This window comes from Bufo bufo, chromosome 5, assembly GCF_905171765.1.
Source record: "Bufo bufo chromosome 5, aBufBuf1.1, whole genome shotgun sequence".
Lineage (NCBI taxonomy): Eukaryota > Metazoa > Chordata > Amphibia > Anura > Bufonidae > Bufo > Bufo bufo.
The window spans coordinates 48,753,805-48,772,705 of NC_053393.1; the positions used below are offsets into that span (position 1 = coordinate 48,753,805).

The following is an 18,901-nucleotide window of genomic DNA, read 5'->3' on the forward strand; positions in this document are numbered from 1 at the left end:
AATTTTATCAATCACTGATAACACCTCCCCATGTACAGATATCAGTGACTGACAGCTATCTCTGTATACACACTTACACAGAGAATACTATCAATCACTGATAACACCTCCCCATGTACAGCTATCAGTGACTGAAAGCTATCTCTGTATACACACTTACACAGAGAATGCTATCAATCACTGATAACACCTCCCAGTGTACAACTATCAATGACTGACAGCTATCTCTGTATACACATTTACACAGAGAATTTCATCAATCACTGATAACACCTCCCCGTGTACAGATATCAGTGACTGACAGCTATCTCTGTATACACACTTACACAGAGAATGCTATTAATAACTGATAACACCTCCCCTGTGTACAGCTATCAGTGACTGACAGCTATCTCTGTATTCACACTTACACAGAGAATACTATCAATCAATGATACCTGCCTGTGTACAGATATCAGTGACTGACAGCTATCTCTGTATACACACTTACACAGAGAATGCTCTCAATCACTGATAACACATCCTCCATGTACAGCTATCAGTGGCTGACAGCTCTCTCTGTATACACACTTACCCAGAGAATGCTATCAATCACTGATAACACCTCCCCCATGTACAGTTATCAGTGACTGAAAGCTATCTTTGTATACACACTTGGGCCTCTTGCACACAACCGTATAGCTTTTTCAGTATTTTGCAGTCCGCAAAAAACTGATCCGCAAAAAATACGGAAGATGTCCCTGTGCATTCCGTTTTTTGTGGAACGGAACAGCTGGCCCCTGATAGAACACTACTATGCTTGTCCGTTCTGCGCACAATAATAGGACATGTTCTATCTTTGAAAGGAATGGAAAAACGGAAATACGAAAACAGAAGGCATACGGAGTATCTTCCGTTTTTTTTGCGGATCCATTGAAATAAATGGTTACGTATACGGTCCGTATATGGAACGCAAAAAATGGAACGGAAACGGGAAAAAAAAATAACATTTGTGTGCAAGAGGCCTTACACAGAGAATGCTATCAATCACTGATAACACCTCCCCATGTACTGCTATCAGTAACTGACAGCCATCTCTGTATACACACTTACACAGAGAATGCTATCAATCACTGATAACACCTCCCCCATGTACAGCTATCAGTAACTGACAGCCATCTCTGTATACACACTTACACAGAGAATGCTATCAATCACTGATAACACCTCCCCCATGTACAGCTATCAGTTACTGACAGCTATCTCTGTATACACACTTACACAGAGAATACTATCAGTCACTGATAACACCTCCCCCATGTACATCTATCAGTGACTGACAGCTATCTCTGTATATACACTTACCCAGAGAATGCTATCAATCACTGATAACACCTCCCTTGTGTACAGCTATCAGTGACTGACAGCTATCTCTGTATACACACTTACACAGAGAATACTATCAAGCACTGATAACACCTCCCCCATGTACAGCTATCTCATCTCTGTATACACACTTACACAGAGAATACTATCAGTCACTGATAACACCTCCCCCATGTACAGATATCAGTGACTGACAGCTATCTCTGTATACACACTTACACAGAGAATGCTATCAATCACTGATAACACCTCCCCCATGTATAACTATCAGTGACTGACTGCTATTTCTGTATACACACTTACACAGAGAATGCTATAAATCATTGATAGCTGCACACGGGGGAAGTATTATCAGTGACTGACAGCTATCTCTGTATATAGACTTACACAGAGAATACCTGTTATCAATCACTGATAACACCTCCCTGTGTACAACTGAAGTCAGAAATAGGAGAGATATGTATATAAATTCTAAGTTTTGCTGAATCTTTTCCCACAACTGTATTTCAATCAGCTGAACCTCTCCTGCTCTATAACATGATGCCTGCAGATTGCACTGCCTTTCCAGTTGTCAGGTCCTCTTAAACAGATTTTTGGTGCACTGTGATGACTTTATGAGGTGAGATAACTAAGAAGGTTCATCTTCTAGTCTCGTGTTAGGCTGGGTTCACATGGTGATTTGTAGCATCCATTTGCTGTACCCTCTAGGAAAGCTCCTGTCACTTATTGTACATCAAATTGTATTGAAATGGAGGCTAAAGAGTGTCCTTCTGACTACATCGGGCTATGTCGGCACAACATTTTTCCTGGTATATGGAATAATCTAGTCTGCTACAGTATTCCATACAGAGGCATCCAGTAAAATATTGTATACCTTGCAGTATATATATATATATATATATATATATATATATACATGGGAGCCTATACTGACAAAAACTAGTTTATACTTATACAATGGCATCAGTCAGAGCCATCCATCGGAGATATATGTTGATAAATCTTCCTTACGGACTCCTGTGATGGACACTGCAAACTGCAGTTTGAAAGCACCGTGCTACAAAGAACATATCGTGAAACACCATGAATGAATTGTGCCAAATTACAAACTCGGCACTACTACATCTGGTGTTGGATCTTAGACACCCAATACTTTCTTTGAGGCTTGGGGGAGTCTGTTGTGTCTTTTTAGGTGAACTGTGGAGAGAATGTACATTTCGAGCCTCCCTGATACCAGAACATCACACATAAACAGCATACGAGTTACCTGCTTACAGTGCTATTTATTTTAGCTGGATGACTTCCCCTTTATATGGCTCTCTCTGCACTGGTTCTGGTTGACACACCTTAAAAAGAAGACATTGTTGAAAAGCACAGACAGTCAAAGCGACGGAGAGCAAATCGGTCACGACCAATGGACAGATCAGAGGCAGCAGTTGTGTCAGTTTCTCAATATTTGTTTACAAATTGCAAAGTAATTTTGTATTTAAAAAATGTGCCTCAAAATTCTAATTTGCTACGAAATTGCCTTATGAAATTAAGCAAAATTTGTATTTTTTTTCCCACAGGATGGCATTCTGTCACAAAATGCTATATTGTATCATAGAAACTTTTTGTGTCTGCCATGGAAATTATTCTACAAAAGCCTTTCCACCATTTAAAGCAGGAATGGCACTTATGTGAAAATGATTTTGGATCAAATAGACCTAAAGAACTGATTGGGGTGCAGCTTGTCTTGGTGTTGTTTGAGGATTCTCTGGAGAATCCAGACCATGCTCCGGTTAGATGCAACTTTATCTCTTCCTTTCTGTAACATCACAAAGTGTGCTTTTATCACAAAGTAGTGTTCACAGAATTTATGTTTTGTGGCATATTTTAGAAGTTTGATTCACTTCAATGGTATCCATGCTGCAGTAACCAGGCCCCTCTACTACAGAAATGAGCAGAGCTATAGGTGGCGACTTGCAGCACCTGACCTACATAGTTACATAGTTAATACAGTTGAAAAAAAGACACAAGTTCAATCTGGGGCAGATTGGCCATAGACCTTACAGGGAAATGTCCTGGATGGGCCGATGCCAGCCCCCTCCGACATACAGTCCTATGTAAATAACATAATTCCCCACTGATTTCCCCAAAAAATAAACAACAAAAAAATAAACTATTTGCCAAACTAAACTGTGTGAACCTGGCCTCCTATGGGTATAGAACAGCTGGAAAGCTGCTGAATTGCTAGCGCCTCCTTCTACCTGAATTTCAGCAATAATTGATATAAGTGGCAACCTGGGGTAAACTGGTTGGAAAGAAGAATTACAAGCAAATGTAATCTTATAGAGAGGCTTTACCTATTGGGACAACAAAGATTGGGGGTGCCCGCTCTACATGTCAGAGCAGAGAGCCCCCGCACTGGCGTTAAATGTTGAATGGCTGCTAAGTATTCCTAGATTTCCCAGCAAAATCAGCCATTTGCAACACCTTTAACCTCCCTCATGTCATTGATCAACTTTCTAAATCCCCCTCGATACCCTTACCTCATTTCTTTTTAAAATCCTGCTGTAGACATAGTCGGCAAACGGTTTCCTCGGGATATATTTGCCTTGGCCGGGTACAGTGTGCAGGGCTCCATTTTCATACACAACTCTTCCACCAGCGATGGTCACTAGAGGGACTCCATGGCAAACCATTCCCTCAAATATATTGAAATTCACAGCTTGGTGATGAGTTTTAGCAGAAATAGTCCTATATAAAGATAAGATCACATATGTATAATGTCCTACATAGCACTGGTAATGTTTCCACTGTATATATTGTATCATCATTAAAGGGGTTTTCTGACTCTGACTGATGACCTATCCTCAGGATAGTGAAGAAAAGCAGATTGACGGCAGCATCTCCAGAAATGTAATTTATTCAAAGTGGGTCCAAATGACACATGTGCAAAGATCGCCAATAAAGTGCTGCAACGTTTCGGCTAGCAAGTAGCCTTTGTCAAGCATCCTCAGGATAGGTGATCAGTATGTGATCGGTGGGGGTCTGACACCTGGGACCCCCTCGATCAGCTGTTTGAGAAGGCATCGGCGCTCACAGTAGAGCAGCAGCCTTCTCCGTGCTCACCAAGCACAGCGCCATCCATTGTACAGCATCTGTGCTTGGTGCCGCTCTCAGTCCCATTCACTTCAATGGGGCTGAGCTGCTCCTAGGCAACGTGAACGATGAACGTGTCATCACTGGCCTTAGGAAAGGCTGTGGAGCTACTGTGAGCACCAGTGCCTTCTCAAACAGCTGACCAGCGGTGGTCCCAGGTGTCAGACCCCCGCCGATCAGATACTGATCACCTATCCCGAGCATAAATCATCAGTTATAAACTCTTGGAAAACCCCTTTAAGCTGAAATTCATTTCAAGGCACAAATATTGATTAGATAGATAGATAGATAGATAGATAGATAGATAGATACATAATAGATAGATATGAGATAGATATATAACAACTATACTCTGACACAAAGTTTTTCTAACAATCTATTTTGCTGGTATTTGGGTTCAAACCACAATTAAAAATAAATAAATATATATATATAATAAAAATCATCATCTCAAACTTCATTGGACTTGAAAGAAAAAACACATTGTTCCAATTGTTTGGATTCCTCACACATCTACATTTTATCCAATCTTTAGTTATCAAATGCCTTATAGTCCATAGTTCTCTTACACTTGGGAAAATTTCAGATATTTGAATAAATGATCAGTTTAACGACAGCGAAATACACAACTGCCTATCCAATGATATGTCCCCACGAAAGAGATGTTCCCAGGTGCTGGAATCAGTCTAGACAGGCAGAAGAAGCAGTGACGTTTGTATCCTTTCATACATCCTTTCATCTGGAGATCGGTACAGACATTAACTATGTCCTACTGTCATTTACTCCCCAAAGCCAGCTTCTTGAACCAAATTATTTTGCAGACTTCTCTGATAAATGACCAGAAAGGGGCCAGATGGCAATGAAGACATTTTGTCCAGGCCTGATAAATCTAGGTCAGGGAGCTTTCTCTGCTTTACCTGTTCCTTCCTATTTTGCCTTTAACCTTTTCTGATTGCACAAACAGTTTGAAGGGATTACTGCCACTCCAGACACATTTAATGGTGTTAAAGTCTCTAATCTATAAGCCACGGTGTAAAGAGCTGGGTAGAGATGCCAGCGGGATGTTCCTGTGTGCACTTTGTCACTTCAGGAGAAGGCTTGCTGATGAAAAGAGGCAGAAAACACAGCCAGCGATTCTGCCAGGTTAAAGCGATGTTTTCTGTAACACTCTGCTAAGCAAACTCGAGAGCGCCCAGTTGTCTGCACACCTCCAAACGTTTTGTGGACCGTAATCAAATACTTGTGACAAGGGCCATTAGTCTCAAAATACTGAGTATGGTTGAAAAAAAAATACAAGAGTCCATGAAACCCAACCTTCAGATCCAGAAGAAGGCAACAAACAGGAGGCCACATGTAGACCACATTAGCGTGCAGTAAAGGCTATCTTCTGAGTGGACAAGATTGGACAACCATTAAAGCGGTTATCTTACAGGATAGGTGATAAATATTGGATTGTGAGGGAGTCTGGCGACTGGGACCCCCAGTGATCCTGAGAGCGAGTGAGACCGGTAGGGCACATGTCAGTCCACGTCTTTGTTCACTGCTATGGACTACATGTACACATGGACTACAGGAAACAATAGACAGAACAGAAGATGTTAATTGACTGCTGTGAAAGAATCTTGTGTGCATACTGGGGAACCTGTCATTGTGTAGGGGCAGGAATTAAGGGGCCTTAGGCCGTGCCGCCGCTTTTTTACGGCAGCCCAGTCTAAGCGCTGCACGGGTCTAAGCGCTGCAATGGTGCCCGCCGCATGTAAAGTGGTGACAGAGGGAGTGGACTCCCTCTGTCTCCCATCGGCACCCCGCAAATGCGATCGCGGGGTGCCGATGTGTGTGAAGCCTACATGGCTTCCGATGTAGGCCCCAGTCCGGGCTGTAGTAATTTCCAGCAGGCTGCTCCTCTCTGGCGCAGCCTGCTGGTCAATATTAAAATAGCATTGCCATTAAAATGCAATGCATTATAGGGATAATGCATTGCATTTTAAAAGCAATCAAAACACTGTCTGTTATATTCCCCGTGTGGGACTATTAAGTGGTAAAAAAAAACTCATTTATTCAATAAAAAAATCCCATAAATAAAAAATTACACTTTTTTTTCCATTGAAAATACGCTTTTCAATGAAAAAAATTTCAAAAAAAAATGTCCCCCATATGTTTGGTATTACCCCGTCCGTAACGACCTGGACTACATAAATATCACGTAAATTATCCCTTACGGTGAACACCGTAAAAAAAAAAAAAACAGAATTGCTAATTTATTCTTAGTTGCCACTGAAAAAACGTAATAACAAGCAATCAAAAAGTGGCATTTACTCCAAAATTATACCAATGAAAAATAGAAGTCGTCCCGCAAAAATCAAGCCCTCACGCAACTCCATAGAAAGAAAAATAAGAAAGTTATGGGTCTTGGGAAGCGGCAATGTAAAAACATTTTTTTCTTTTAAAAAAAGGGGTTTCATTGCAAAAAAGTTGTAAAACCTAAAAAAAAAACTATATGTATTTGGTATCACTGTAATCGTACTGACCAAGAGAATAAAGATAATATGTTATTTATACCTAAAAATGAACGCTGTAAAATTTTTAACGTAAAAACGCAGTGGCAGTATTGCTGTTTTGCCCATCTCCCTCCCAGAAAGAGTTAATAAAAGTTAATCAGAAAGTTATGTGTACCCCATTAAAAACTACAACTTGTCCCGCAAAATACAAGCCCTTATAAAGCTATATAGACAGAAAAATAAAAAAGTTATAGCTCTTGGAACGTGATGATGAAAAAAGGATGAAAAACGCTGTCAGTAAGGATCAACACAGGCTGGTCACTAAGATTCTAAAGACCTGGCCAGCGCCATACTAGTAGTACTAGGGGTTAATCTTACTTAATATTCATAGAATTTTTTGGGCAGTCTATATCATTAAAAATTAAATACTTCTGTAGCAGTCAGCACAGGAGGAAAAACTCCTATATAGTTAATCCATTGCCGGTTTAATGATGCTGAGAAGATGCTATCTGTTAGTATAATAGTAGATGTAGAATTTAGGATGGCAGGATCTTTTCTTCTCTTTATAGGCCTAGATAAATATGCCTAGATAAGAGCATTGCAGTTATCAGGGCAATGTGATGCTGTAATTGAGTCACTCACCCCCCTCCCCTTCAAGTCAAGTGAAGCTGTTTTGCTGTGCTAAAACTCCAGGAAAAGAAGGAAGTTACCAGTCAGGACAGGAGGTAGAAGTGGAGTGACTTAAAAAAAATTATATCCAGAAAACCACAATTTTATTGTAAAAATAAATAAATACATAGAATATTCACAAATAGGTTGTTATTCAAAAAATTCATGGTAGTGTCCCTTTAAGTGTCTAGAATTACAATAGATCTGCACTTAAAGGACTTCTATTTATTAAGGGCCGTTGGCAGGGACTTGGTTATAATAATAATAAAATACACTTTAACTCATCTTCCCAGCCCCTCTGATCCGGTGCCACCACTCATCCCTTCTGCCAGGCTGTAGCAATAATGTATTATTTTGGCTGCATTGATGACATCCTTTTTTTTGCTGAAGCCAATCACTGGCCTCAACAGTTTACGTTATGAGATTGCTGAGGCCAGCGATTGGCTGCAGGACATCACTTCTGCAGCCAAAACCATACATCACTTTTGCAGCCTGCTGGATCAGAGAGGGCAGGCGAGTTAAAGCTGAGTTTATTTTAACCATGTCCCTGCCTTTGGCCCTTAATAAATATAATGTTGAAAACCCATTTATATCTCTAATGATGATGACATGACTCTGCTGACTCTGTCTCAATCTATACAGCAAAGCTAAAAAAAATAATAATACTATCCTGCTGTAAAAAGATAATGTCAGCTTATTGTGCTCCAGTAACTTTTTTTATAAATGAAATATAAAGAATCTACATATGTAGAGTACATAAAATATAAAGTGCTTTACTACATTTTTAAACATACTTTTACAAAAATCAAAAAATATATCATTTTCTTATGATATATGCCCCTTAAAACAAAATCAATACAAATAAACAGCAACCCAGTGCGCTGGAAGATAACTTGTCACACCGAGCCCTGATGTCCAAACAGATAGATCTGCTGTACACGGCAAAACAGACCATTAGACGAGCACAACATCCCTCGTACCTGCGCCGCACAACAGCCAAGATCAAAAATAACCTCCCCGCCATCTGTCAAAACCAATATGTTTCTGCTTGTTTAGCAGTCATGCCAAATCCATCACAACCAACCAGAAAGAAACCCACAACAACCTTGGTCAATTTACTATGCGGACCACGTGTCATCGCCCTCAGTACAGCCTCGTGGAAGGCTCCGGCTTCTGTATTCCCATTCCTACCAGTTTATTACTGCTTTACATCGGTAGAATTGTGAATCTTAGGCTAATAATACCTCTTGACGTTAATGTGACATTAATGTCTTCTCCCTGGAAGTGTCAGTAATTGTTCAGGATTAGCGAAGACGTCTTTACATGAAAATAATGCTCATTATATCACCCTGTCAATGAAGACGCTGCGTTAAATATTAAACCGTGTGATGTGAAAGACAACTGTGCGCCAACGCGACTCTTCTCCCAGGCAGTATGTGACAAGGAATGGCTATTTCTAGCAGAGAACAGCCAAGAAAACGCTGCCTTTATAGAGAGACAGGATTAGAAAAACATGGCCGTCTTCTTCTAAAAGTAGTGCCGCACCATCGGTACCTACAGGTTGTGAGCGGTATTGCATCTCATGCCCATTCACTTCCATGGAGCCGAGTTGCAATGTCAGATCAAACCCATGGACAGGTTCAAGGAGAAAGCAGCCATTTTTTTTTCGTAATCTTGGAGAACCCCTTGAAAAGGAGGCTGGATTTTTGCACCGACGCTAAAAAGAGCTCAGAATACAAAATGTGGTTAATCAGGTTTTTCGATTAAAATTGAACAGGATGGGGCATCAGAGGTGATGAGTAGGAGCCAAGCAATGGGTCAAACGTGCATTTAGGTGCTGGATAGGTTGTGGACTTACATTATGGCGAGTTGTGGGTGTGTTCTTTAGGAGATGTGATTTTGTTATTTTTGGTGGGTAGCTGTGTTCATCTTAAAGGGGTTTTCCATATTGATGGCCTTTTCCTGAGGATAGGTCATCAATATCAGATCGGCGGGGGTCTGACTCCCGACACTCCCGCCAATCTGCGGTATAAAGAGGCCATGATGCTCCACGAGCGCTTAGGACTCCTTCTAGGCCATGTGACGTTACGATCATTGGTCACATGGCCCCATGAATGGCGCTAACTTGCAATACCAAGCACAGCCACTATCAAACGGATGGCGCTGTGATTGGTGAGCTGCGAGGAGGCTGCTGTGCTCACTGGAGCTCCAGTGAGCGCCATGGCTCCCTCAAACAGCTGATTGGCTGAGTCAGAACCCTTCCCTTCCAATTTCATAGGCCTGGTCCCTCTAAGCACCAGTTGAGAACACCCCTGCAGCCTTAGCCACTCCCTTTCTCCGAGATATTCAATGTTCAAAGATGCACCGAATGTATCAAACAGCAGGCAACTTTTCATAAATTTTGCACAAATTATGACTTGAAGTCTGAAGAAAAAATGACTCCAAAAACTCCCTTTATGATAAATTCCCCCTTTGTGTTTGCTATATGTTTGGTTGTTATCTTGAAGCTCAGATGTGATATTTTCTCTGCATGTTTTTTGTAGAAAAAGCGTGTTTTCCCTTTTTGCTACTTCTGTGCAGAAGGAGGAACTGAGATAAAGTGATTTAGTATAGGACAGAGGTCTGCAATCTGCTGTTTTTCTGCTGCTGTACAAAAAGAGACCTTCATCTCACATGGCTCGACAGCGTTCAGCTCAACTGCTTGGGGGACGACCACTAATGTAAGGTGGTACTTGACTGTGGAACCTACCACCTCCATTTATTCTGTACAGAGGAGCATGCTATGATAATCTATGATAATATAGACACTGAAAAAAGAAAAGCTTAAAACTGCCACAATATAAAATTAATAATAATAGTAATAATAATTTTGAAGGGCCATTAGTTCCAGGGTGCTGTACATAGTCGTTTACATACATAATAACCAGTATAATAAGTATCAAATAACTGTCATAGACTGGTACAGAGGGGGAAAGGACTTGTCAGGGCTACAAGGGAAAAACCAGTACAACCAGTACAAGAATGATATTTTAGAAGTTACTATACAGTGAAAAAAATAACAGTACCATACAGCATCTAAATAGTACCGCATTGTGCAGTACCCCAGACCTGGGGGTTTGGTTTGCTATGTAATGTTTTTGCTATGTTCCTGTATACCCTGTACACCAGCAGATGAGGTACAGTTGGCAGTAGTTGGCATTAGGAATAGGACTAACGATCCCATTCCTCTCTTCTTATTAGGGGTGGGATTTTCTTATTTCCTGCCAGAAGGAGGAGCGTTAGCTCGACAAGTGATGAGTGAAGAAGCACGTCCAATGGCTCCTGCTCCAAGGATCTTAGGGACCAGCTTTAGATCCAGCTCATCTGTTAGACCTCTACTCCAGAGAGACTGCAAGAATACAGAACTACAGATATCTTCAATGCTACAGTGTTTACAGAAAGCAGAGTGACCAGCAAGCCACAGCTTCACAGACTATGCTGCGGGTGAGGGACTATGGCTCAGACATCCATCACCTATATAACATTCAGGCCAGACGATCTCAAAGCCTGCATTACACAGTGGACACCCATAGCCACAAGTGCCAGCACACTGCTGTTAGCCAGAAGTTCAGGAGATAAACATCAGCAAGATAGCATACCAGAGGTGCCATTATCTTCCCCTTTGCCAGCCACCATACCTCATCATCCATGAAGAGAAATTGCACTGTATACAACTACTGATGGATGTACTACAACTCCTATTTTGCACTGAGAAACTATTATTCTTCTACTTCTGGCCTGATTCCTTATATCACCTTTTCACTGCATCGATCCCCCGGGAGCCAGGGCCTGAGTGAGTACACTGTGACACAACATCTCTTCAGGACCATTACTACTCCCATCCTCTGCAGCGGCTCCCCAGGGGCTCGGCGCACATACAGCACTCAATAACAGTACTGTAAAATGTCACAAACCTCTACTACATAGTACCATATTGTACGTAAAACAAAAATGCAAGACAAGTGACAGTGCCCAAAAAATACCATTACACAGTGCCCAGAAACTGCCGCTATACAGTGTACAAATAATATCACAGACAATAAAAACCTAACAAAAGTACCTAGAGGGTGAATCCCATGGGAATTTTGGACAGAGAAAACCCTAAATCGATCCTTGTGCAGTATAGCTGCTTTCAATGTGAATATTCAGCCTCTGGACTCCACAAGGATCCAGCAAGCAGCTTCGGTCTACACTACATCTAGTTCGCCAGAGCTGTAACTAAACGGTCTGAGTGTAGTCTCCCCCCCCTCTCCTTCTCCCCCTTAGGGGTGTATGAAAGGAGAAAGGGGAGAGAGCCAACAACGCACTCCACCATTACGTTAATTAATATTGGTTTTAGTCATTCAAATTTAAACACCAGTGGAACATTTATTACAATGTTTCGAGCCCAATTTTTGTGCCCTTCTTCAGGCTAAAAAAAGATAAAGATGCACAATCAGAATACATATAACATGACCATCAAAAATTTTAAATGCACTTAATTACAGAGAAAAGAAAAAATTCTCGCATGATTAGAACAAATATTCGTTTACATGATTGATAACTATGGCAGTAAATCATAATCAAAAAATTGAATACCATGATCAGATTAAAATACTTTGCATAATTTCGTTACCGTGATATACATGATTGTGTAATCGTATAACATGATTCAATGACATTATGACATAATTCAAAAAAAGGGAGGAGAACAACAAAACAATGTCATAATTACATGGCCTAGTGATATTGAGATATATAAAAGGTCAAGTACTATCATAATATCACAGGGCTCAACATGATACAAATTGGGGATCGAGTGTCAGGAGCAAAAAATTGCCACAAGACCAAATGCACTTGAGTACACATATAATATATAGCTACAAGGCAAATATCCAACTGCTTATTATATTGAATTTTATTTCCTAAGTGATCTCACAATATCTCGAGCCGAAATCCTGGGTTAATATACCCATCAGCAAGTGACAGAAAGAGAGCCATTAGGATGCAGTGGAATAAACATCACACAAACTTCATAGGAAAATGTTAGTCAAAAGTCACTGAGGATCAGCGTATATAGCGAGCATACATAGCGATCATGAATCTGCAACAAAGCTTATAAAAAGTCAATACCTGTTTCTGAGGGAGTTCGAATTCACAGTGTGCACATCGTGGGTTTATAAAGGAAGTCCCCAATTGATCAGCATCGCGCCGAAATACATGACCCGCCCCCATTGGGCGTAATTATCCCAATACAGCCGCAGTGGCGGCCCGCTCCGGCTCTGACCGACGTCGGGCGCCATCTTAGATCCTACGCATGCGCGGTGGCTTGGAATAGAATCCGTCGCCATGTTGGATAATGGCAAACCCTCAAAATCAGGTAATACATGAAATAATAAAGAAAAAGCAGCAAGATCGCTATATAGCGCCCAAAATTAATTTTTTTTATTTGGATTTACTGCCATAGTTATCAATTATGTAAATGAATATTTGTTCTAATCATGCGATCATTTTTTCTTTTCTTTGAAATTAAGTGCGTTTTCAATTTTTTCATCAAGTGATGATGTGTGTCCATATTTCCAAAGTCCGTATGTCTGACTCTTCTGCATTCTATGTCAGATCACCAGTCTGCAGCTCCTACTGAGTGTGAATGGGTTCCTGCAGTTCTTGCTGAGTGTGATCTGGTTCCTGCAGCACCTACCAAGTGCGAATAGGTTCCTACATGAGTTCCTGATCTACCAGTGCTCTGTATTTTGTGCCATGTCTGTGTCTTTGGTGTTTCTACCAGTATTTCTGACCTCAATAGGTCAGCTGCCAAGTACAACAGGACCATCCCATGAGGTAGCAGTGTTGTCACTAACCCACAGCGAAGTCCACATCCCTGTACAGGGACCAAAAGGTGAATACCGGGCAGGCGCCAGGATAATGCCCTAAGTGTTTGACTCAACGTCAAACCAGTTACTTGGCACAGTGGTTCTACAACCATTGTCCGTATGCATGTCCATGCAGTGAGGTGTGCAGATGTCTCTTAATAAATTTGTCGCATCTCTAGTCCTCAATGTGCAGAACCTCAAAACCAGCTACATGCAAAGTATTCATTTGGTACATTACTAAAATGATTAACGCTTTGTATTATGCTTTCTATGTATTCCCCAAAGCTGTCTATAGGTGTCACTGTTTTGTTTGGAGGGAGGAGCTTTCTAGTTCATATTGCAACAGCCACTTCAGTTTAGCTCTGCCTGCTGTTCAGGGCAGATGCCAGTTCGTTTTGGGCTTTGCTTGTGAGTATTACCGTAGCAAGGTATTTGCTCGTTATGGCTATAGACTTTGCTGCTTGTAGAAGGATTAATAGCTAATGGCACTTTTCACACTTATATAACAGATAACCGTTACCATTTGTAGGATTTGTACCCCGCCATGGAACAATATTTAAATTTCAGAGTTTTTCACCCTTGTGACCATCTTGAAAGGTTGCACAGTGTTATCCGTTTGCCTACATATAGCTACTGGGAAGAGACTGCACTTTGACTCGCCTTGGAGCTGTGCGTTGATATAGTTGGATGTACTACAACTCCCATTCTGAACTTTAGTAAAGAGAGACTCGTTTATTTTGCACAACCGGCCTGGTTACCGTTCAACCCTCATAACACCAAGGGCACTATAACTACCATCAGGCAGGATCCCTGACATCAGGGTGTGCCCCGAGGGCAGAAAGGGTGCCCCCACCTATCACTGCCCTGACCCTACGGTATGAGGATTACCACTGTGAATGATTATTCCAGCCAGAGACACTACTATTCCCATCCTCCACTCTTCTGGGGCTTGTGGCACATGTGCCAGCAACTGACATTTACATCAGCTAGGGGCTGGTGTAGATATCCTCTATGACTTCCAACAATTTTTGGGCAACAGAAACCTCTGCTCCTCCCGCTAAGCCCCAGCCCCTGGAAAAGTCACAAATGATGGCATAGTTATGGTGTGTGGCATAATATTTGACTTTTTAATGCCACCTTTGTGCCATAAAGGACTTAATAACTTTCCCCATACCCAAATAGTGCCAGATAATATCGCTCTACAGAGCCACAGAAGTAATATGGTCCTACCCTGCCCAAACCACATTTCTCCAGGATAAATGGACTACTACGGTACATGGAGGTCCCCCACATGGGGGAAGCAGTACAGTCTTAGTGTAATGTATCACATGTCCTATTGTCACTTGAGTTCCCAAACCTTATAATGCAGGTAATTATTGGCCAGGCACTAAATAAGATTTATGTTTGGATGGGTGGACTTGAGTTGCTGACACCAGGCTTCTGGCAGGGCTACACTCAGACTGTCCTCAATTCTTTGCTGACTTACACTTCTTCCAGATTGTCTAATTGAGGCTCCAGTAGTGGAGTCATTTCAGCTCCAGAATATTCTTCAATTTAATCATGTTGAATTTATGCTCTGCTGACATTTTGTTGACTTAACACGGTACTTTGTTTAAGTGGATTAGATCCTGGCGTGAATCAGATTCCCGGGGCTTGCCGAGCAGAAGTAAGTAATGCACAAATGCTGTTTCATTCAGAATTTTATGGCCCAATTTACATTTTTGGGAAAAAAAGATCACCAGGACTATTCTTTACTTTGATGCAGGTGCGAAAAGTGTTATCTATGAGAACTCACTGGTGCACATGATATAAATTCTTACAGATACAAATCAGGACGATCAAAATAAAGTCACAGGTATATGGTACCATGATTGGTGTAGAAAAGGTCTTCTAGCAGTATCTGTCTCACACTCCATTGCCACTATGACTTATGCCAGTGCAAGCAAACCTGGGCAATTGGCAGAAATCGCTGAAGGCTCATGGCGAGCCAAGCACTTGCCTAAGGTACGGTAAACAGGGAACCTGTCGTAATCAAGGTCCATGGGAACATGTATACTATACAGGTGAAACTCGAAAAATGAGAATATCGTGCAAAGTTCATTTATTTCAGTAATGCAACTTAAAAGGTGAAACTAACATATGAGACTCATTACCTGCAAAGCGAGATATTTCAAGGCTTTATTTGTTATAATTTGGATGATTATGGCTTACAGCTTATGAAAACCGCAAAGTCAGTCTCAGGTCCCCTTTGCTCAGGGGGTATGGATTAATTAGCTGACTAGAGTCTGACATTTTGAGCCTAGAATACTGAACCTTTTCACAAAATTCTAATTTTAAGTTGTATTAATGCAATTCCTTTTAATTTGCATTACTGAAATAAATGGAATTTTGCACGATATTCTACGTTATTGCCCGTTATTTTTTGAGTTTCACCTGTACGTGGAGTCACCTCTGATTACTTCAAAAGGTGCAGCACAAAGATGTAAAAAAAGGGGAAATAACAGAATATTATAAATATATCATAATGCAAAATATTGTTCTATTCCATTATAACTTAGAACTTGTGGCCAGTATTCCAGGTAGACTTCTAATCAATAAAACAACCTAGACCTCTATTATGACGGATCAAAATGGAATGCCTCTAAAGGTGTCTGTTTTGAATTCCGTCTTACGAATTTCGTTATTTTCGGTTATAAAAGTTGTTATAATATAAAGCAATGACAGAATTCATAATGGTGATGTGAACCCGCCCTAAGGACCGCAGGGAAAGCTCACATCTGGGTTATTTTGATGATGCAAAAGTAGGGCAGGTGGCATGTGAACCTTTGCAGCAAAACACAAAACTTTTGCTGTACAATATATTACATGTAATCACTCCAAACAAGGGCAAGACACTTTAGAAAATGTTACATCGACATATTCTCGCTTACCACATTTTTTTAAAGAATCTTTGATGCTGTTATTTTTTATTTTCCATGCCAATATCTATATTTAAACAAAAACCATAAACTCCTGCAGTTCTTGCACTGGCCACTTTAAGATGTTCAATACTTGCAAGGGCTGAAATGAACTCTAATGAACTTGGGTCTCAGCGGTGTATCCAGAATACGTTGAAACCTCTTGGTTATATAATATCCTGTCTCTTGCACCTTCATAGCCGTCTTTGATATTAACTCAAATGATAAGACACAATCTATATTATATTGAAACAAGTTAATAAAAAATGTTTGAAACGTTATACCTTGTAGCTTCTGGATCCCAGATAACAACATCTGCATCGGAGCCTTTGGCAATTTTCCCCTTCCTTGGATACATGTTAAAAATCCTTGCAGCGTTGGAACTCGTGACAGCTACAAATCTGTTCTCATCCATATCACCACTGTGCTGGAGGGAAAAGTACAATATGTGACAGCAGGACTGTATTATTACTCCCTAAACTCATGGGTGTAGCTATAGGAGGGGAAGAGGTAGTAGTGGCACCGATGCTCTGGTCAAAGACCCTTTTATAAGAAGTACAAACACCAATTCCCAAAAAGTTGGGATGCAGTGTAACATGTACATAAATGTAAATAAAACAGAATGCAGTGACTGTTTTATTCACTGTGGATCAAGGAACACATTTTACCATGTTTATGAAAAAAAAAGTTAGGTCAGGACCATGTCTTCCATTGTGTAGCTTCCCCTCTTCTTTTAGCAGCAGTCTGTAAATGTCTGGGAAGTGACAAGACCAATTGCTGGAGTTTTGGGATAGAAATGTTGTCCTATTCTTCTCTCATGTAGGATTCTAGCTGCTCCACAGTCCTGGGTCTTCTTTGTCTGATTTTTCATTTAATGATGCGTCAAATGTTTTCTATTTGTGAAAGGTCTGGACTGCAGGTGGTCAGTTCAGCGCCCGGACTCTTCTTCTGTGAAGCCATGCTGTTGTGATGGATGCAGTATGTGGTTTAGCATTGTCTTGCTGAATTATACAAGGCCTTCCCTGGAAGATACATTCTCTGGATGGGAGCATGTGTGGTTCTAAAATCTCTGTATACTGCTCAGAATTGATAGTGCCTTTCCAGATGTGTAAGCTGCCCATGTCATAGGCACTAATGCAACCCCATACCATCAGGGATGCAGGCTTCTGAACTGTGCGCTGATAACAAGCTGGATGGTCCCTCTCCTCTTAAGTCTGCAGGACACGGCATCCGTGATTTCAAAAACGAATTTCAAATTTTGATCCATCCGACCACAGGACAGTTTTACATTTTGCCTCAGTCCATTTTAAATGGGTTTTGTCCCAGAGAAGTCGGCAGCCTTTTTGGATCATGTTGACATATGGCTTCTTCTTTACATGATGCAGCTTTAACTTGCACTTGTGGACTGCACCATGAACTGTGTTCAAAGACAATGATTTCTGGCAGATTTCCTGAGCCCATGCACTGACTTCCAGGACAGAATCATGCATGGTTTTCCTGCAGTGCCCCCTGAGGACCCCAAGATCACAAGCATCCAATATTGACTGTAGATCTTGTCCCTCGTGCACAAGGATTTCTCCAGATCTTTGGATCTTTTGATGATATTATGTACTGTAGATGATATTCAAAGTCTTCGCAATTTTACATTGAGGAACATTTTTGGGAAATAGTTCCACAATGTTTAGACGCAGTTCTTCGCAGATTGGTGAATCTCTGCCCATCTTTGCTTCTGAGAGACTCTGCCTCTGTAACATACTCTTTTTATACCCAGCCACGTGTTTTATTAGTGCACTTACTTTTCCAGCCTTTTGTTGCCACTGTGACAACTTTGTTGAGATGCGTTGCTGCCATCAAGTTCTAATTAAGTAAAAAAAAATCTTGAAATGGTAATATGTCTCGCTTTCATCATCTAATATATATTCTATAATAAAATATGGCTCTTTGAGGTTTGCAAATCATTGCATTCTGTTTTTATTTACATTTTATACAGTGTCCCAACTTTTTTGGATTTGGGGCTGTATTATACATAGCATATGGAAAGTAGGAGTCCCCCTTACATATTTTGCATTGGGGTCCAGGAGCTTCAAGGTACACTTCTGCCTAAATGAATTGCTTATCTACAACTTTTCTCCAATAAGTTACATATTTCTTTGTGCCTTATCACTTACTAGAAAGAGCTAGCTATTGTTTTCTATCGACATCAATTGCAACAGTGACATCTACTGGATAAGATGAGGTAGTCAATAACTTGTAATAGTGATAGCGTAATTGTATTCTAGATTATAAATACGGTATATATATATATATATTTGTCCTACAAAAGACACATTTAGGAATTGTATTAGGTAATATGTCTAGGTAACATTGCTATCCACTT

At 40.7% G+C, this 18,901-nt stretch overlaps 1 protein-coding gene across 3 annotated transcripts in view; it reads right to left on the reverse strand.

Moving 5' to 3' along the window:
* DPYS (dihydropyrimidinase) overlaps positions 1-18,901 on the reverse strand; it is a 71,148-nt gene that overhangs the window by 933 nt on the left and 51,314 nt on the right. For 2 of the 3 annotated variants that reach the window (XM_040432569.1, XM_040432567.1), the window contains exons 7-9: positions 16,809-16,951; positions 3,897-4,104; positions 2,641-2,711 (exon numbers count right to left, since the gene is read on the reverse strand). In XM_040432569.1, coding sequence (XP_040288503.1) covers positions 2,649-2,711; positions 3,897-4,104; positions 16,809-16,951 — 414 coding nt within the window. In that variant the 3' untranslated portion in view covers positions 2,641-2,648. Of the gene's footprint in view, positions 1-2,632; positions 2,712-3,896; positions 4,105-16,808; positions 16,952-18,901 lie in introns of all 3 variants that reach the window. The other variant, XM_040432568.1, reaches the window with a different exon arrangement.